This window comes from Equus asinus, chromosome 20 (assembly GCF_041296235.1).
Source record: "Equus asinus isolate D_3611 breed Donkey chromosome 20, EquAss-T2T_v2, whole genome shotgun sequence".
Lineage (NCBI taxonomy): Eukaryota > Metazoa > Chordata > Mammalia > Perissodactyla > Equidae > Equus > Equus asinus.
Genome location: NC_091809.1, coordinates 100,226,436 through 100,248,033, shown reverse-complemented (window position 1 = coordinate 100,248,033; position 21,598 = coordinate 100,226,436). Strand labels below are relative to the sequence as shown.

The 21,598-nt window shown below is 36.1% G+C and overlaps 1 protein-coding gene across 3 annotated transcripts in view; it reads left to right on the top strand.

Annotated features, from left to right (window-relative positions):
- Positions 1–21,598, top strand: part of PIK3C2A (phosphatidylinositol-4-phosphate 3-kinase catalytic subunit type 2 alpha) — a 91,397-nt gene that overhangs the window by 10,723 nt on the left and 59,076 nt on the right. For 2 of the 3 annotated variants that reach the window (XM_014847863.3, XM_044752083.2), the window contains exon 2: positions 11,429–12,568. In XM_014847863.3, coding sequence (XP_014703349.1) covers positions 11,495–12,568 — 1,074 coding nt within the window. In that variant the 5' untranslated portion in view covers positions 11,429–11,494. Of the gene's footprint in view, positions 1–3,410; positions 3,491–11,428; positions 12,569–21,598 lie in introns of those variants that run through there. The other variant, XM_070491236.1, reaches the window with a different exon arrangement.

Genomic DNA, 21,598 nt, shown 5'->3' with positions numbered 1-21,598 from the left:
CAAGCCATGCTGAGGCAGCATCCCACATGCCACAGGTAGAAGGACTCACAACTAAAATACACAACTATGTACTGGGGGGTTTTGGGGAGAAGGAAAAATTTAGAAAAAAGAGAGAGAGTGTTAAATAAATAGATAAATAAATAAATAAATAAATAAAATAAAATACTATGGCTTGCAAATGATGAAATATTTAAAACTCTCCAAAGTTTAGATAGTGGAAAGTAAATCTGCTTTCCACATTAGCTCCCCGAAGTCCTCTATTTTTAGTTATTGCCTTCCTGTTTCCTTACCATGATCACCTCAGTCTCCTGAGGTGTCTCTTCCTTTTCAAGTCAGACCCTTCTGTCTATGCATCTGATTCCATCTTATTCAACTAGTGTACCCAGATCTGATCTAGTATTTATCTTCTATCTCTTGTGCCTTTCAATCTTTGTCCCCTGAATCCTTCACTTCAACCTACCTCATGTTGAAGACCTTTCCCGTTTTAATTACTTCATCCTATTTACTTCTCTCTCCTAGTTCTCTTTAGTGTCAAAGAATTTAAAGAATAATATGCCCTTGTTACTTGTAATTCTTTTCTCCGTTTTCCACACTTCTCTTAACTGTCTTCTTTGAAAATTAGTAATGAGGGTCTGTGGGAGAGGGAAAACAGGAGTGACTGCTGATGGGTGAAGGGTTTCTTTTTGGAGTGATGAAAATGTTCTGAAATTTGGTAGTGATGATTGTCACACAACTCTGAATATACTAAAAACAACTTGAGTGCTTTAAATAGGTGAATTTTATAATAAGTTAATTATATCTCAGTAAAGCTGTTATTAAAATAATCACAAATGAGCTCTTAGATCTAGGGTGTTTTTTCCAGTCCTCATCCTTTGTCACCGCTTTGTAGTTTCTGACATTACTGACCACTTCCTTCTTAGGACGCTCTGTTCCCTTATTTGTCTGATACCAGTCTTCACACCTATCTGTTATTTCCCTCTGACCTTTTGTTTCCTTAACCTTTGTTACGTGTTAGTGGCCATCATGATTTCCTCCTTGTCTCTTGTTTCCTCTTCTCACTACACATTCTCCCAGGGCAATCTCACCTACTTTCATGACTTCAGATCTTCAGATAACACCCAAAGATTCATCATTAGCCAAATTGTTCTGTTGAGCCCAAGGCCAGTATTTCTAATCAACAAGCAGACATGAACTATATTTCCTACAGGTACTTCAAAATTGTAATGTGTTTTGGTCTGACGAAAAAGGGCCATGTGGCTCTGAAGAACCGTTCTGGGAATACATACATTTGGTTTCCTTCCCTCAGAGAAGGAAATTAATGGTTTATTATTTGGCACATTTAAGGTGACTCCCAGATAGTTTAAATGAAAACGAATGTAACAAGAGTGGATTAAAAATCTATTGTATCTTTTAGGTTAAAATATTCATTTTAAATGTGATATTTTTGTGTGTTCTTGAGTGTCTTACAGAATACCAAAGACACGCTGTTGGGAAGAATTGCTTCCCTATCTGGTCCACATTAGATTTAATTTCCTTTATTTGTATAACAGACGTGAATGAAAACTTGCTTGTTCCAGGACTGTTCTAGATGCTGTGTATACAGGAGTGAACCCAACAGATAAATCTCAGCTTCATGAAATTTACAGTCTAGAGGGGAAAGACTATAAAATAAATAAGTAAAATATATAGTTACTGGATGGTACTAAATGCTAAGGAGAAAATAAGTAAAGCACATAGGCAGCAGAGTTAGAGAAGGTTGCGATTTTAACTAGGTTATCAGGGAAGACTTTATACAAATGTCACCTTTTCAATGAAAACTTGAAGGAGGTGACAGAGTGAGCCATTCAGCTATCCAGGGGAAGAGCAGTTCAGTTAGAGGGAACTGAAGAGCAAAGGCTCTGAATGAGAAGCATAATATGTTTGAGCAACAACCAGGAGACCAGTGTGACAGTATCACAGAGGAGAGTTATAGGAGAGAGGTAATAGGTGGACCAACTATTAGAGTGCCTGGTGGAGTACTGTAAAGATTTTACCTTTTCTCTAGGTGATATAGGCGCTCATGAAAGTTCTGAGCAGAAGGTTGAGAAGATCTAGGTTTTTCAGTATCACTCTGGCTGCTATGTTGAGAGTAGTCTGAAGGTGGGGAATGGAGGGGTGGTGGAGACTGGTTGGGAGGCTGTTTCAATAATCTGGGCAAGAGATTATGGTTGGTATAGGATGGTAGCAGGAATATAATGAAGAAATGCTCAGATTCAGAAATATTTGAAGGTAGAGCCTGTAAGATTCTATGTGCAATACCTATAACTATCTCATAGAGCTACCACCAAGCCTTGCTGCCTTCCTGACAAGCTCTAATTGAATTAGGATTTTCTAGTTTAATTCAGATAACAAGTAAAATAAACTTACTGGACATACATACAGTTGTGAGAATGTGCAATCATCTCTCTCACTGATAGGAATATCTTACTATTCATTTTAAAATATTTTACTTGTATTTTAAAATGCAGTGAATATTTTTTATGTAAATTGATCGTGCTATGTGCAGTGCCCACTAAGTGATTCACAGATAGTGAAAATTTGACAAAAAAAGTTCAGAGTTAGATGTTAGGTTTATCTTGAATTGATTTTTGCTTGAGGAGTAAAGCAAGAGTCCATTTCATTTTCCCTCCATTTGTTCTAGCATATATTTATTGAAAAGACAGTTCTTTCCCCGTGCTCTGATATGCCACTTTTGTCTTAAATCAGATGTCTATGTAGATGTGTCTGTTTCTGGGCTCTTAGCCTATTTAGATTTATCTCTTCCTGCATAAATACCATACTATCGTAAATAAAGTTAGCTTTATAGTAAGTTTTTATTGGGTAGAGTAAGTCCTCCATGCTTGTTCTTTTTCAAGAGAATCTTGGCTATTTTGGTCCTTCTGGTTACCATATAAATTTTAGAAGCACCTTGTCAAATTTTATTTTTAAAGTCTGTTTGAATTTTCGTTAAGGTTGCATTGAACCTATAGGGTTTCAGGAGAGGTGGCATCTTTGTAAAATTAAGTCTTCACTTTCATAAACATGGAATAATATCTGTTAGATTCAGATAGTCCTAGTATTTGTCAGTAAAATTTTATAATTTCTCCTACAACCTTTTGTTACATGTATTATTAGTTAGTTGGTGGGTTTTGTGTGTGTGTGATTGTAAACATTACCTTTTTGAAAATTGCTTTTTCTAACCATTTCTTGCAGGTATATAGAAATACTATGATTTTGTGTATTAGTATCATATCCAGCAACTTTGATAAACTCTGGCATATAATTCTATTAATTATTCTTTGTATTCTTTATCTGTAAATAATATTTTGGTTCTTCCTACTTGGTTCTACCTTTTATTTATTTTTCTTGCCTTTCTGTGCTGTCTAGGAGTCTATAAAATGTTGAATAGAAGTGGTGATGGGCATTCTGGTTATTCGTAGTCAAAGGGAATGCTTTCAAGTTTTATTTACCAGTAAGTATGATTTTTGATACTCTTGGTCAGATAAGGACCTGCTCATAGTTGGCTTTTCTGCTCAAAATCTATTGAGATGAACATATGCTTTTTCTGTTTTAATTCTTTAATTATTGATGTGGTGAATTGCATTTTGTATTTACAACTTTGGTTTACTATTATTTTCTTTAGGACTTTTTGTATTTGTGTTCATGAGTAAGACTGATTTGTAATTTTCTTATCCTTTCCTGGTACTGTTATCAAAATTATAGTAGTTCCATAAAATGTTTGGGGAACATGCCTTTTTGTCTCTTCTCTGGAAGGGTTTGTAAAAGATTGTTATTGTTTCTTTCTAATATGAAGCCATTGAAGCAATCTGTCCCTGCAGTTTTCTTTGAGGAAAATATTTTTAACTATGAAATCAGTTTCGTTAGTGGTTATCAGATTATTCAACTTTATGTTTGAGTCACTTGTTACTATCTTCTAGAAATTTGTCTACGTTTTAGAATGTATTCGCTTAAACTTATTAATAATATCCTCATTATCTTTCTAATGTCTGCTGCATCTGTTGGATGTCCTTTTTAGATTCTTGGTGTTGTTTATTCCTGTCCTCTTTTTTTCTTGATCAGCATCACCAGATATCTTATTAGTATTTTCAAAAGAACCACCTTTCAGCTTTGTTGTATATTTCCTATGACACTAATTTCTTCTCTGGTCTTTATTCCCTTCCTTCTACTTTTTTTTTTTTTTTTTTTTGAAGATTTTATTTTTTCCTTTTTCTCCCCAAAGCCCCCCGGTACATAGTTGTGTATTCTCCGTTGTGGGTTCCTCTAGTTGTGGCATGTGGGATGCTGCCTCAGCGTGGTCTGATGAGCAGTGCCATGTCCGCGCCCAGGATTCGAACCAACGAAACACTGGGCCGCCTGCAGTGGAGCGCGCGAACTTAACCACTCGGCCACGGGGCCAGCCCCTCCTTCCTTCTACTTTTATTTTGCCATTCTTTTTCTAATTTCATGAGATGGATGTTTATTAACTTTTCAACCTTTTCACTTTTCTATCATCACTTAAAACTATAAATTTTCCTTTATCTGCTTTTTTATGTATCTAACAAGTTTTGGTATGATGAATATATTTTTTCCCTTTCTCTGTGTGTTTGTTATCAATATGGTATACAATTAGGTTTAGCATAATTTTTAAGTTACTAATGCCTCAACAGGAGTAAGGGTAAGGATCTTTACTTTTTTTGTAAACTGTTTATTCAAACTCTTTGTCCACTTTTCTTTATAAGCTCTTTGTTATGTATTAGTAAAATTAGCTCTTTCTCTGTGATATGAGTAGCAAATATTTTTTCCCAGTTTGTTGGTTTTTTATTGACATTTTAAATAGTTATTTCTATTTTACTTTTCAGCACCTAGAACAGTGCCTGAGCATGTAGCCAGTAAATATTTGTTGAAGAAGTGAATAAATTCACTGGTGCTTGTTTGCCAAACAAAAGTTATTTTGTAAGGTGTTTATGTACTTAAATATTCTCTCATGGCTTCCAGGTTTTGAATCATACCTCTAGGTTTTGAATCTTTATGCTGATGTTACTTAGGAATTCTCTGTTTTCTTTTGGTTTTATGATTCTAATTTTTTTTACACTTAAATATTTAATTTTTTGTAATTTATCCTGTGTGGTCGATTGTGAACACATTTCTCTATGAAATGTTAACAATTTTCTAATTATAGAAAGTTAATTAGAAATTGTATACTTTAAAAGTACACAAGTTATAAAGGATAATAAGACAGACCTTAATTAAAAGGCTATATGTTATCTCTGGGACTTAAAAAAATAAAGTGTTCTTCTCCTGAAAAATAACTAATAGGAATTTGAGGTGCTTTACTGACTTGAGGGAAGGGGTGACTTTTGGGAAGATAAATTTTTCCTTACCATCCAGAAAGTAATGATGCTTGTTCACCATGCTTTTTGTTCCTTTCCTCCTAAATTCTAACCGAGTGTTGTCCACTGCTCACCTTTGGCTGTTGAGCACTTGAAATGTGTCTAGTCTAAGTTGCAATGTGGTAAAATATATACCAGATTTTGAAGACTTAGTGTAAAAAAAAGAACATAAAATATCCCATTCATATTTTTTATATTCGTTACCTATTGAAATGATAATATTTTGGATATATTGGATTAAATAAAGTATATTATTAAAATTAATTTCATCTATTTCTTTTCATTAATGTAGCTATAACAATTTTTAAGTTCCATGTGTGTTTTGCATTCTATTTCTTTAAACATTGCTGCTGTAATCTAATCTCACCCAGCACCTGAACATTCTTCCATTTGTCTTTTTGACAAATTTGTATAGTGCCTAATACCAAAATACCTGGTTTCTTTTGTCCAATGAGTTTTTTTTCCCTTCATGAATCAGTAGAGATAGGAGAATGTTATCTTTTAGCACAGATGGGGCCCGTCTCTCTTATTTTTAGTTTTCTGTTGCCATCTCACTCCTAGTTTTCAAGATAATCTTTTCTTCCACCACTTGTTTATTCTAAACTCAATCATGTGATTTTTCAGTTTTAGTTGAATTATTAATAAATGAGCTCTTTAGTCTGTTTTTTGTTTCAGAATTTGAACTTCTCTTTGGTAAAAGGAATGGTGTCTTAAGTTCTTTAGTCATCGATGCATTCATTTATCAACTACAGCAGAAGTTTGCAAGTAGAGGATGGATAAAATAAGAATCCATGCCCCCAATGAAAGTATAAATTTACTGGTCATCTAATGATAATGAATTGACTGGTAAATTGGTATATGTTATTACTAAATAGCAGTATTAACTAGTACATGACAGAATCAAAAGAAACAATAAAATTTATTAATGCAGAAATAAATAATCCTAGGATTGAGGAAGAAAGTTGGTATTTATAATGGATAAGGTATGTTTAGGTACTTACTGATTCCAGATAACTATTAACATAAAAATATATTGAAGTGAATTAGCAGTGCCTAGGTTTGAGTCCTGATTTCACCACTTGCTAGCTGATATGAGCTTGGGCAGATTGTATATAACTTGTGTACTTAAGTTTCTTCATTTGTATACTAGGAATAATAATAGTAGCTACTTAATAGCATTTGTGAGGATTAAATTAGTTAATACATTGCTTAAAGCAATGTTTGGCATATAGTATCAATATATCTCTACCTATACATAGACATATGTATAGATAGGGATTTGTAGATATTTGCTACAGTTTTAACAGACATTTCCCGTGGTTACTGCAGTCTTCATAATTTTATTTTTAATGGTATAATATTAAATTCCATGGAGGTACTGTAATTTGTTTTTCTTTGAGATTCATTTTCATTTTAGAGGAGAAATATTTATATTGTTGAGCTCAAATCATTGTTTCTCCATTTTCTCAGGTATCTTGAATTTTAAGATGAGAAAGCAGTTAGATGGTAGCAGGACTGACTTGTTTTATTTTTTTCTGAGATTTAAATTTAAATTGTTAATGAATGTCTACCACAGAAGAAGCCAAGAGCTTTTAAATTAATTCTTTTGGGTCTGCAAATGGTATCCAAAATTTAACTGAATAGTTTAATTGCCCTCTTTTGAAGAAATATAAGGTAGCTACAGCCTTGTGATCATCACTGGGTTACTTTATATTGGGAAATTTTTGGCAGATGGTATACAATCATCATTCAAAAACTAGTTATATTGTCTTTTCCAGCTTGAGTTAGGGGAACATTAGCATTGAAGTTTTCATTTTGAATTAGCATGTAGGAAATTATTTCCTGCTAAATGTTCGTCATCAAATGAAGTTTTATTTTAAAAAATTAATGGAGCATGACTGTCAGTGCAGCAACCTTAGAAAAATAGCTGAAGCCAAGGTTACTTTTGGACAATCTTGTAACTCCTTTATTACTTTTTGAATATACATGCATGATAATCTTTTGGAAAACTAAAATATGGTAATTGAGCTGCTCAGAGACCGCTCATTGTTACTGACTACTTAGCGTTGAATTTACTTGAGTATATATTGCTTTGGGTTGGTGCTAGGGATAGAGCAAGCAAATGAATTGATGTGAAAAAACACTACATTCACTGTTAAAATAAATTTGAGACTGTTAGTTTTAACGTTTGTTAGTAAATGAGAGGTAACATTAATTTGAAATATTTAGAATAAGTGTATTCTCCACTGAAAAAACTGTATCTGAAACGCGCTTAAAAAATCCAGATCTCCCTTTCAGTACAATGTCATATCGCTACCAAATATGGTAGCCAGGAGAATACTTAAATAACAAGTCGGCGTTATGCTTGTAGAAGATGAATTGTAGTTCGGTATCTTTTCTCTCTCTGTGAAATATTGTTTTGTTCTGATCCATCTGATTTTGTGAAATATAGGCAGTGTGTTGTGGTGTTCAATAGCAGGCAATTACATTTCTCCCACCATATATCCATACTTTTGTGCCATCTGAAATCGCTTCTTCAAGACTGTCCAGTAGCCCTCATTCCCTCCAGTTAAAACACATGTTCATTAAATTAAGTTCCATATTTATTAAGCAAGGTGCTTTTAAATGTTGTGGGGAAGGAAGGGAAAAAGCAGGCTTCTGCACTTAAGAAGTTTATTCTAGTCTGTTGGGTGGACCTATAGGTTATAGATTCCTGTGTTAATCAAGATAATTTTGGTTATCATGGCCAAAAGTAATTTTAAACTGGCTTAAGCAAAGAGGGATTTATTGGCCGACATTGATGAAAAGACTGGCCTTGGACATGGGTTGGGTCCAGAGGCTTAATGTAATATCCAGAATCAATCTCATTTCATTTATCTTAGCTCTGCTGGCTGGCTTCTGGCTTCGATTCAGTCTTGGGCAGCATCTCCTCAAGTGGTGGCAAAGATGGCCAGAACAGTGCCAGGCTTACCTCCTATCAGCTTAGCAACCTCACTGATAAACTTCCTTTCCGAATAGTTTCAGAAGTCCTGGGGTTGGTTAACTCTAAAGGGCCAGATTTGGATCCTTGGGCGTAGATGGAGGGTGGGGGGAGTAAGGATAGTCCAGCTGTATTCAAACTAGGTGGAACAAAAGGATGATAAGTAGTTTCCAGAAAGGAAGTTATAGATTCTGCTACTGGAAGAAAGGATGCCAGGGAGACAAAAACAGCATAAAGTCTACAAAAATTAAAGATAAAAATTTTTAGTTGAGCTGAAAAGATGAGTTTTGATAGGAGCTGCTTAAGAAAAGCTTCAGACAGCTTTTTTGAATCGGACCCTGAAGGACAAGTAGAATTTTTCCAAGGCAGAATGGGTAAAGAAAGGACTTTCTAGGTCACTCATTTGAGAAGTTTGGCAGTGAAAGGAGAAAATTAAAATGGAAGCTACTGGAGTCTAAAGGGGAATGTTAAATCTTTTTTTCCCACTCATTTGGAGAAAACTTGAGCATTTTTATGGCAGAGGGAGGAAGCAAGTAAAGGAGAAATTAATAATGCAAAGGAGACAATCATTCATAGGGGAGAAGGGGAATTCAGTGAGATTAAGGGTATTGGTGGAGGGGCAGCCTTAGAAAAAGGGAACTGTTAATTCTCTGAGGACAAGTGAAGGAAGGTGGTGGTGATTGTGGAGGTTAAAACAGAAATTTGCTGTTAAATAGCTAAGTGGCTTCAGTTTTGTTTTCTAAAAGTAAGAAGAAAAGGTTTATCAGTTATCTATTGCTATGTAACAAACTGTTCCAAAATGATTTTGTGGGTTAATAATTTGCCTTGAACTCAGGTTAGGTGGTTTCTTCTGCTTTTTCTTGCCTTGGGTCACTCATGTGGCTGTGGTCATCTGGACTGTGGATGGATGGTCTAAGATGGTGGCTTCACTCACATGTTTGGTAGTTGGTACTAACTGTTGGCTAGGCCTCTCTCTCCTTGTGCTCTCTCATCTTCAGTGAGCATTTACATGGCAGTGGCTGCACTCAAGAAAGGAAGAGCTGAAGCAGCCAGGCCTCTTTTAACCTAGGCTTAAAATTCTAAAACAGTGTCACTTCTTTCACATTCTACTGGTCAAAGCAAGTTGCAAAGCCAGCTCAGATCAGTAGAGAGATGGACTCCACCTCTTTATGGGAGGAGTGACAAATTCACATTACAAAGGGCAGAGTATACTGGAATGGGAGGAATTTGTGCCCATTCCCCTTCCCAACATTTTGTTGTGAAAATTTTCAGTCATGCAGACAAGTTGAAAGAATTTCAAAGTGAATACCCATATACCTACCACCTAGATTCTTCTGTGTATTAGAATTTTCCTATACTTGCCTTGTCACATATTTATCCATCATCCCTCTATCCATCAATTCATCTTAGTTTATTGATGCATTTCAAATAAATTGTAGACATCAGTACTTTCCCCTAAGTACTTTGTGCATATTTAGCAAGGGTCAATATTTGTTTACAGTTTTTTTATAAAACATTTACATACAATGAAGTGTACAAATTTTAAGTGTATGTCATGCCTAGTTTTGCAGTCTACCACAGAAGGGAAAAATCTGGAATAGCTTTTTACTGAAATACCTCAGAAATTCAACTATAGTTGTATAAAAGAATTGCAAAAACTGTCTTCCTTAAATACCACTTTTTTCATGTCCCTATCGCTAATAGTTTTTTCATTTAGTATTACCTCAACACTTAGAATTGTGTTACAGTAATTTGAATTCACTTTGGGTGTTTCCCTACCTCCTTTCATTAAGCATTTATTGAGCATGTACTGAAGACAAGCACTATGCTAGAAAAAGGATGTAACAGGAGCTCTCTTGCTTTCTCAGTATTCAAACTAGGTATGTCTTAAACCAGATTAGATTAATAGTAGATGCCATTTATTTAATGCTTATGCTCAAGGCCAAGGATAAGCACTTTTAGTTGCCTTGTTTCATTTAATCTTTATAATTTAGGAGATAGGTACTTTTTCATTTTCAGAGTTAGGAAACAGGCATATGGAAAAGTTTTCACTTGCCCAAGGTCTTATAGCTTCAGAAATATGACTCCAGAACACACAGTTTAACTCCTGGATCATATTGATTAGAAGCAGGAATGTGCCCTCTATAACACGCTAGATTACTAAGCCTTTAATTGGTGATCTTGCTTCATAGGGTAATCTTAATCTGAATTAAGTGTTTATCTTAAATAGAGAAGTATTAATTTTTATTAACTGATCTATGAGAAAGTTTAATAAACTATCTTCTAGTCTATGAATAAATAGTTTAGCAATTTGAAAAGAAGAAACTTTAGTAGTATAAGTATTAATTTAACTGCAGATAATCAGAATAGACCTGTGATCAAAACTATGTGACAAACTCAGTCATAATTGAACTTGGAGCGGAGTATTACAGCTTGTTATAGTCTTAACACTTTTGTCTTATTATTCTATGTTATATTATACATATTTAATATTTCTAGAACATTATAAACAGTTTTTCACATGATATTTTGATAAAATAATATTTCCTTGATTTTATTGACTAGGAATTTGAGTACTTTTATTGCTAATTGGCTTTTGAGCAATTTAACAAGTAACAAAAGATTGAAAACATTTTGACTTACTATTTGCATAACAGTAAACCCTGTCCAAACTCTTGAAAACATGTGACTAGCATTTATGCCATTTCATGCCAAAAATTCTGCCAGAAGTACCACTAGTTAACAGCAGCCATTGTGACGCTGAAGTGAAAGCTTCTTGAGTTCATTTACTATGCTGGCTTTAGGTCAGGGAATGGGGGAATTGGGTAAAGTCATGTATGTCTGAACATCTCCTTTAACCCAACAGTATATAACATATTTTAAAAATCTTCTTTAACTCAGATTTACCAACACTTCATTTTATTTTATTTGGTAGTGTATTTTTAAGTGGTTTAAATCCTAAGTCATATGCGGTAGCTTACAAACAAAATAAATTTGTGTTTAAAAAATCTAATTGTGTTATGTTTATTTTTATGTATAGGTCTTGCTGTTTTGGAAGCTACAAGAAAAAAATACTTTAGGGGAAGGCTTGGTCTTGTAAGTGGACATGGCTCAGATATCCAGCAACAATGGATTTAAGCAGTGTTCATCTTCACATCTGGAACTGACAAGAACAAAAGATGTGGACAAAGCAGAAGCATTACAGATGGAAGCAGAGGCTTTAGCAAAACTGCAGAAGGACAGACGAGTGACTGATAATCAGAGAGGCTTTGAGTTGTCAAGCAGCACCAGACAAAAAGCACAAGTTTATAACAAACAGGATTATGATCTCATGGTGTTTCCTGAATCAGATACCCAAAAAAGAGCAGTAGATATTGATGTAGAAAAGCTCACCCAAGCTGAACTTGAGAAATTATTGCTGGATGACAGTTTCGAGACTAGGACAGCACCTGTATTGCCAGTTACTCCTGTTCTGAGTCCTTCGTTTTCAGCACAGCTCTATCTTAGACCTACTATTCAGAGAGGACAGTGGCCACCGGGACTATCTGGGCCTTCCACTTACACTTTACCTTCTATTTATCAGTCAACTTACAGTAGTAAACAGACTTCATTCCAAAATGGCTTCAATCCAAGAATGCCTACTTTTCCATCCACAGAACCTATATATTTAAGTCTTCCAGGACAGTCTCCATATTTTTCATATCCTTTGACACCTGCCACGCACTTTCATCCACAAGCAAGCTTACCTATCTGTCGTCCATTAGTCAGTCCTGACATGGCAAAGCTGTTTGACAAAATAGCTAGTACATCAGAATTTTTAAAAAATGGAAAAGCAAGAACTGATTTAGAGATAACAAATTCAAAAGCTACAATCAGCAACCTGCAGGTGTCTCCAAAGTCTGAAGATATCAGTAAATTTGACTGGTTAGACTTGGATCCTTTAAGTAAGCCTAAGGTGGACAGTGTGGAGGTATTAGATCATGAAGAAGAGAAAAATGCTCCAGGTTTGCTAGCAGAGGATCCTTGGGATGCTGTTCTTCTTGAAGAGAGATCACTAGCAAGTTGTCACCTAGAAAGGAAGGTGAATGGAAAATCTCTTTCTGGGGCAACTGTAACAAGAAGCCAGTCTTTAAATATTCGAACAACTCAGCTTACAAAAGTCCAGGGCCAAATGTCTCAGGTATAGTCTTTTCTTTATTAACTACTCAAACTTAGAAGTATAACAGAATTCATATTTGTGTACATAATTTAATAGGTAAAAGAAACATTTTTCATTTTGAATCTTATTTTCTTTGTTCTTAAGTGTGCTGTGAATTTTAGATTGTATGGTAAAGGATTAAATGTGTTTAGGCCAATTGAAAAATTGCTTTGCTATTAACATTATCTTTTCTAGGATTATAAATTTAAAAAAGCTCTAATCAAGGACCCGGCTGTCACTGATAGGCATTTAAGATGATTTTTATCTGTCTCTCCATGTCTTCTCATTATGTATGGTCCTACTTTCTCTTCATCTCTTATTTTTCAGAGGAATTTTGTTTTTTAACTACTTTATAGAAACTCTCACTTATGTTGTATTGTTGTTTTTAACCATGAATGAATGAATGGAAGAAAAGGAAGGAAAAGAAAGAAAGGAAGAAGGAAAAGCCCAGAGAGATGGGAGAAAAGCCATTTAAAGGACTCTCTTTAAACACTTAACATTGATAAAAGTGAAGAATGGAACTATAGCCTATATGGTATAGTTGCTGAGTTCGTATAGTCTTACTATCTGGAAAAATTAGTTAAGGGTGGCTGGGGCAGGATGTCTTCCCTCAAGAGAGGCAAGCAGGGTTTAGATTTTTCCTTTCCAAGTATAGTATACCATTGCAAATTCATATTTTGCTCATATATCTGTGGATCCTGGGAATGATTAGGCCTCATTCTCACTTTAATGTGAGTTACATCATTCAGCTAATTAGATCAGCACCTAGCTGCTCTTTAGGCAATGAGAATCAACTAGCATTTGGGGGAGAAGTGAATTTTGCATGATTTGGATGGATTTAGGTTGAATTATTGATTTAAAGCCATTTTGGATGTTTTAGGGAGAAAGAAGCAGGTATTAAGAAGGTTTAAGACAAAAGATGAAGATGTTTTTGGATGACATGATTGGAATCCAGAAAAATCTTAACCAGTACAATGTTTTCCCATTTTTTTTTTTTTTTTTTGAAGATTAGCCCTGAGCTAACATCTGCTGCCAATCTGTCTCTTTTTGCTGAGGAAGACTGGCCCTGAGCTAACATCCGTGCCCATCTTCCTCTACTTTATAAGTGAGATGCCTACCACAGCATGGTTTGCCAAGTGGTGCCATGTCCACATCCGGGATCTGAACTGGTGAACCCCGGGCCGCCAAAGCAGAACGTGCGCACTTAACCACTGCGCCACTGGGCTGGCCCCTGCAAATGCATTTTGACTACAGCTCACACTAAGAAATACATGTTACTAAGTTCTCTGAAGCTTTTCAATACTATTTACAGATTTAGTAACATAATCTCTTAACATCTTCCCATTTAAAAAGCACAAGTTAATTGCACACTTTAAATTGGAATCATAAATATTATGTCAGATTATTTTCTCTTAATATTCCATGTCATCTTGTCATGTTTTTTTTCCCCCACAAAATAACAATCATTTCCTAAAGTATTTGAAAGGAGAAAGGAAAACCTTAAGCCAAAAATCATTAAAAAACAAACAAACGAAGGGAATATACCTATGTGTGGAATTGCTGGTAAGTGTTTAGCTTTTTGAGGAACCACCAAACTGTTTTCCATAGTAGCTGTACCATTTTACATTCCCATCAACAACATATGAGAGTTCCAGTTTCTCCTTATCCTTGTCAACGCTTATTTTCCATTTTTGGATTATAGCCATCCTAATGGATGTGAAGTGGTATCTTGTTATGGTTTTGATGTGCATTTCCATGCTGACTAATGATGTTGAGTATCTTTTCGTGTGTTTATTGGCCATTTGTATGTCTTTTTTGAAGAAATGTCCATTTAAGCCATTTGCCCATTTTAGAAATTAGGTTGTTTATAGCAGCTTTATTCATAATAGCCAAAAAGTGGAAACAACTCAGATGTCCATCAGCTGATGAATGGGTAAACAAAAGTGGTATATTCATACAATGGAATATTATTCACCCGTCAAAAGGAATGAAGTCTTGATATATGCTGTGAAATAGATGAACCTTGAAAGCATTATAAGTGAGAGAAGCCAGATGCAAAAGACACATATTGTGTGATTCACTGTGTATGATATGTCCAGAAAAGGCAAATCCATAAAGAAAGCAAGCAGATTAGTGTTTGCCAGGTTAAGGGTGGTAGAGGAAAGGAGGGAATGAGAAATGATTGTTTAATGGGTCCAGAGCTTTTTTGGGGGTGGTAAAAATGTTCTGGAATTAGAACATTTCAGTGTTCTTACTATAGTGGTGATGGCCACACAACATTGTGAATGTGCTGAAAGCCAATGAATTGTGCATTTTTAAATGATTAAAACTGCAAATTTTGTGTTCTGTGAATTTTACTTTAATTGGAAGGCACTGGTTCCCCTGATCCTCCTATCCTGCTTATGCCAGGTCACTGGATTCACATTTATGTCAGTGTTCCAATAAAGAGATCCTTCTTCAACTGTGGGTCTCCTTTATACAGATTAAGCATGAGAGCATGAGGGCATGGTGTTTGATTAGGGATGAGGGATATCAGCTGTTTACAGGAGTTGTTTGGGAAGGGCAGCTGCTTAGAACATGGATATCTCTGGAGCTATGGAAAGTTGCAGTCTTTGCTGTCAGAGAGAAAAGGAAGTCCCTGGTCCTGTAGGAAGCTGAGTTTAGGCTCAGCCCTCCCACTGGTAGAAGACAGAGCCCCTGGTTGTCCAGGCAACCCAGAGTGAGCATCCAGATCACTCAAATAATCCTGCTCCTTGTATCACACCTCTGTATTTATGCATTCACACCTCTGCAATGTATGCATTGTAGCCACAATGCATAGGTTATCTTGAATTTAATAAAATATTTATAAGTGACTTTGGTTTATTTCAGTATGTCTATATTGGTTTATTTCATTCTCTCTATATCTCAACTTCTAACCCTCCCAACATTGGAAAGTCATTTATGCACTAAAGGAAACAGATTATTCCAGGTGAGCTGAGATTACCATTCTAGGTGAACTGTGGTTATCTTAAACAAGTTGAGGTTTCTGGCCTTGACTGGAATTATTTTCTGTCAGTGATCCAAAACTAGAACTCAGAAGCTAAGAGCTGCATCCTTTTTTATCTATGCCATAGATGATGCTCAAACTGATTTCTTTTTATAGTCACCGAGACAGTAGAGAGTTTGTAAGAATCCTATGAGGCCAAAGTGACCCATACCTATTTTATAGTTAAAACTGAAATGTACAGAAGTTAAGGAATTATTAATTTTTTCACGTACTTATGGTATTGTAGTTAGTTAAATGAACTCTTATATTTTAGAGATATATGTTGAAGAATTTACAAATGAAATGTAATAAATTACTTACAGCTTTAATAAAATTGAGGAGCTGGGGATAGAGTGCTTATAGATGAAAGAGGATTGGCCGTATGTTGATAATTATTGAAGCTGGTGATGGATATGTGGGTCTTAGTTTATTATTTTCTCTGCTTTTGTTTATGTCTGAAAATTTAAGGAGAGGGCCACAGAACTATTTGTAAGAAAAAAAGCTGGTATCAAACCCATGTGACTCTAAAATCTCTCCTTTTTTTCTTTTTTTTACCTCTAGTGATAGAACATGCTATTTTGGAAGTAATAAGTTTCTTGTTACAGGAGATATTCAAACATGGGTCACCTTCCCAAACTTGTATGTCACAGTATCCTGCAGAGGAGTTTAGGCCTACTCAGTCCTGATTTTGTGTGTGTTTGGGGGTGGGGCTGGAAGGGGGAGATAGGAGTGTAGAATTTGAGGAGAAAGATAACTATTTTTTCAAAAGTTTCCATAAGAGATTCTAATGCAGCCAACCTGTTGCCTTGGACTGGCATTTGGAACCTCTTGACTTCAAAGTTTCATCAATACCTCAGGAGCCATTAAAGTTGGGAAGGTGGCAAGATGAAGAGCAAAACGTAAAAATAGAGTACCTGGAAACAGTTTCTCTGCAACTTAAAACCCCTAGCATAGGTTGCTAATGCTTTTTTTTTTTTTTAAGATTTTTTTATTTTTTCCCTTTTTCTCCCCAAAGCCCCCCGGTACATAGTTGTATATTCTTCGTTGTGGGTCCTTCTAGTTGTGGCATGTGGGACGCTGCCTCAGCATGGTTTGATGAGCAGTGTCATGTCCGCACCCAGGATTCGAACCAACGAAACACTGGGCCGCCTGCAGCGGAGCACACGAACTTAATCACTCGGCCACGGGGCCAGCCCCGGTTGCTAATGCTTTTGCTGCAAAACTCCGCATTCTTTCTCTGTTGCCCTCTTTAGTTTAGGCTGGTCACTTCTAGTTTAAGTCATCTTTTCTCCACCCTTTCCTTTGGTGGAGGCAGGGCTGTGATACCCATGTGCATCTCTTTCATTGTCTCCCTGCATATATCTTTTCCTGTTTATTTTCAATATTTGTCACCATCTTGATGTTTTCCTTATTTGAAAGTGCTTTCAGAAAGCATCTTGCAGGACTAATGCAGATAGGTAGTTTCCTAAAGGTAGAAAGAAGTTCCCCTAGCAAGATCTGGGGAGTCAGGTCACCTGGGAGTTGTAGAGAACTGCTAGTTGCTGAGACTCTAGGAATTAACTAGGCTTCTGGGCAAGATCAGTTTTAGCAGAAACGTGTTCTTAGATTTTGTTTAAAAGTGTAGGGGGAAGGATCAAGAACTAAGTAAATTGGTAATGAGAGATATGAGTCAAAGCCAGGTAAGCAAAAATAATGTGACTTGATCAGCTGATCAGATTTGAGCTAGATTACTACAATGTATTACATCAACAGCATTACTAAATGGCACAATGTCTGAATTGAGGTGGTTTAGGCTACGTGCCCAGTCTTAAAGGAGTCTAACTGCAGCATGGCTGAGGACTGTGTGGTTGTTAATCATTCCATTTTACTCTGCTCTGTTAAACCCCCATCTAATAATTATGTTTGAGCACCATATTCTAAGAGAGGGGTCACTGGCAACCTAGAGTGTGTCTTGAAAAGAGAAGACTACAGTATTCGGGATCTAGAAGCTACATCATCTCAGGAACTGTTGAAAAGATTGGAGACGTTTTGCCTGAAGAAGAGAATAGTAATTGGAGATAAGTCACTCTCTGGATCTGAGTTTCTTCATCTGTGAAATAAAGTTGGTTAGACTAGATGATTTCTGAGATCCCTTTCAGGAATAATATGTAAAGTTTGGGAAGTTGCCATGTAAAAGAGGAAGTTAACCTTTTTTCTTTTAAACCATTGCACTTTGGATGTGGGTTCTCAAACCAATTTGAGGAATAGAATACCTGAAAATCATGGTATTCTTGTAAAAAAAAAAAAAAACAAGATGACGTAGTGCTATACTAAATTTGATGCTGTCTCAGCATGGCCTGATGAGTGGTGCCATGTCCGCACCCAGGATCCCAACCGGCGAAACCCTGGGCTGCCGAAGTGGAGTGGACGACCTTAACTACTCGGCCACAGGGCTGGCCCCTAAATTTTTCAATATATTATGTTATTTTGTGCTACATTGAATAACACTTTGTGTTAGATTTTAATAGACAAGTGATAGCAGGTGCTGAAAGTTAAAATACATTTTATAAAAAGCTTAAAATTAAGCAAATTCTATTTGTTTATATTTTTCTCTGTGAATTGAGAAATTCAATTTATTAATGTAATTTTAAAATCTATTGTCCCAGCAAGTAGAACAAGGACCAATGGGGAAGAAAATTCAAGGAGGCAGGTATTGTAGTTAAATATTGACAAAAGAACTTAGAGCCATTTGATAATGGTTCTTCTCAGGTTTTCAATGCACAATTATTGGAGTTCTTCAGTCAAAAGTCTGGTGTGCACTTGTTAGAAATGCTGTAAAAGGACTTTTATACTCAAATAAAAGTTCTAAGCCCTTTTATTAACACTGAGATTTCATCATTTTGTTTATGTATAATATAAGAAGATAAAGTTTGGTTTGATTTAGGCTAAGCGGGAGAGGTAAACAACACTAGTAATAGGCTGACTTGGGAAGTCTGTGGCACAAACAGTGGCACTGAGCTTTTAATTTTTCACACACCATTCATCTCTACTTAAAAATATTCCCCGGAGGTTCCTATTTTTGTTGGGAAATAAGATTGCAATGCCTATTCTTTAAATTACTTTACATACTGAAGTATTTGTTTCCTGTAAGAATTTTATGCTTTGTGGTAAAAACTCAGAAGGGTGTTTTTCTTCTCACTCAGCAAGCTGACTTCCTGTTTCCTTCTAGTGTCTTTTGTTTTGTTAATAATAATCTAAATACTTTAGTTCAAATATTTTGTGACCAAAGCCAGGAAAAGGCATAGTACTTGAAACTGTCTTCTGGCAATTTAAGTTTAAATCAGACTTTTAGTTATCTATAAATTTCGCTACTTTGAGCAGATTTCAAAGATTTTAGTAATGAATCAGGGTTATTTTCATAGAAATGGTTTTGCGAAGTCCTGTGGATATTGACTCTTTCTAAATGTTAATTATATTAACAAAACATTTATATTCCCATTGGCAGAATGTCTGTCATTAATTTTAAAGAAGGAAGCTTGAACAAAACGTGATTTTCATTGTCTGGCTGAATGTTGTACATTATTCGAATAGCTTACTGAAGTCTGTAATATTTTTAAAAAATTCAAATGAAGTGAACAACTTTGTTCTGAATAGTAACACATATATGTATATTTTAATGTTTAAAGTACATTTATTGAAAAGTAGGTGTTATATTCCATCTAATTTCTGGGTAATATGGCATGAACCTTGGACTTGTATTCTTATAACTGCTTTACAGAATATGTACCGATAAGTTTTTATGAATTATTTCAAATCTTTACCACTTTCTTTAAACCCTTAATCCACCCTTTCCCGCCTCTCAAGTAGATGACCTCACTACCTCTTTTTTTTTATACTGAGGTTGAGGCCATCCTTTATATGTACTTGCCCACCTCAGATTTAGCTCTTCTTTCTGGTTTGAAGGGAAGAGATATTCCTTCCCTTTTCGAAAACTTAACTCTTTTACCTCTTTTCTTGTTCTTGTCTCCCCAAAGTATTTTCTACCATACTCTTTAAAGAGGAATTTTGTACTTACTAACTTTCCAGTCTCTCACCATCCTCTCTTGTTTCCGTCATATTGCAGAAATTTGTTTCTGGTAATATGGATACTAACTGCCAATTCAGTGACCATATTCACTCTCCAACCCCTTTGCTTCATTTGCAGCAATTGACTTCGTCCTCTTCTTGAAATTTACCTTCTGTTGCCCTAGTTAAATCTACTTCTTAGTTTTCCTCCTGTATCTTTGATTCCTTTTCCTTTGTCTAGCTTCTAAACATAAGCATTCTTCCGAGGTTTTGTTCTTGATTGTCTTTAATATCTCTTACTGTTCTCTCTTGGTCAGTGCTTTATTCTTGAGGCTTCAAGATACAGAGTTTGAAAGTTACTGGTCTAGACTCTTTTTCTTAAGATTTTATTTTTCCTTTTTCTCCCAAAGCCCCCCAGTACATAGTTGTATATTTTTAGTTGTGGGTCCTTCTACTTGTGGCATGTGGGATGCCGCCTCAGCATGGCTTGATGAGCGGTGCCATGTCTGCGCCCAGGATTTGAACTGGCGAAACCCTGGGCCGCCGAAGCAGAGCATGTGAACCCAACCACTCAGCCACGGGGCTGGCTCCTGGTCTAGACTCTTGTGGCAGTGTGACTCCTTGGCTCTCTATGGTTGAGATGCTGTGATGGTTAATTTTATGTGTCAATTTGACTGGGCCGTGGGATGCTCAGACATTTGGTCAAACACTGATCTGGGTGTGTCTGTAAGGGTGTTTCTGGGTGAGGTTAATATTTGAATTGGTAGACTGGGTAAGGAGGCCCATGGCCCTCCCTAATGTGAGTGGGCCTTGCTCAATCAGTTGAAGGCCTGAATAGAACAAAAAGGCTGACTTTACCGCCAAAAAGAGGGAACTTCACTAGCCTGACTGCCTTTGAACTGGAACATGGATTTTTTTCCTGCCGTTGGACTCAAACTGAAACATCGGCTCTTCCTGGGTCTTGAGCCGGCCAGACTCAGACTGGAACTACACCATTATCTCTCATGAGTCTCCAGCTTGGCAACTGTAGATCTTGAGCTTGTCAGCTTCTGTAATCACATGAGCCAATTTCTTCTTTAAAAAAAAAATACATATATATACACATATTTTTTTTTTTTTAAAGATTTTTTATTTTTTCCTTTTTCTCCCCAAGCCCCCCTGGTACATAGTTGTGTATTCTTCGTTGTGGGTTCTTCTAGTTGTGGCATGTGGGACGCTGCCTCAGCGTGGTCTGATGAGCAGTGCCATGTCCGCGCCCAGGATTCGAACTAACGAAACACTGGGCCGCCTGCAGCGGAGCGCGCGAACTTAACCACTCGGCCACGGGGCCAGCCCCTACACATATTTTTTTTTAAGAGAGGTGTCCTAGCTTGATGCCCAATGAGTGCAGCCCCTTATGTATCCCTCAGCCTCCTAAAGAGACTTTCTCCTATTGATGGAGCTTGGACTCAAAATCCCTTTGGCTGAGATATTGCTCTCAATGATCCTAATTGATATGGATAGCAGTTACCAGTTAGCAGAGAGAAATCTCCCTGTAGAAAATTGCAAAAATTGGATGATCCCCAAATCTCTGCCTTCAGCTCTAGAATAGAAATTCTGGAATAGAGTATTTCTAGATGATGACCAAACATTTACATGGATTTCCAAACCGAAAGCATTTACTAGAGAACTCAGTAACTTCTTTTTTTTTTGTTCCATGTATTGGATAATGGCATCAGCAATTTTTTATTATCATTTGTCTCTTTGATTCATTGAAAACTCTTTGAAGATACATTATAAGGGTTACAAATATTAACCTCATCCTTAAAGAACTTGGGTTAGAATAGGGGGCTGAGATATGTATGCATATAGCTACAGTAAAAAATAGGAAGCCTTGAGTGTCACACAAAAGTTTGTCCAGGAGCTGTGGAGCAAAGAAATGATTTGATGCTTAGGTTGTT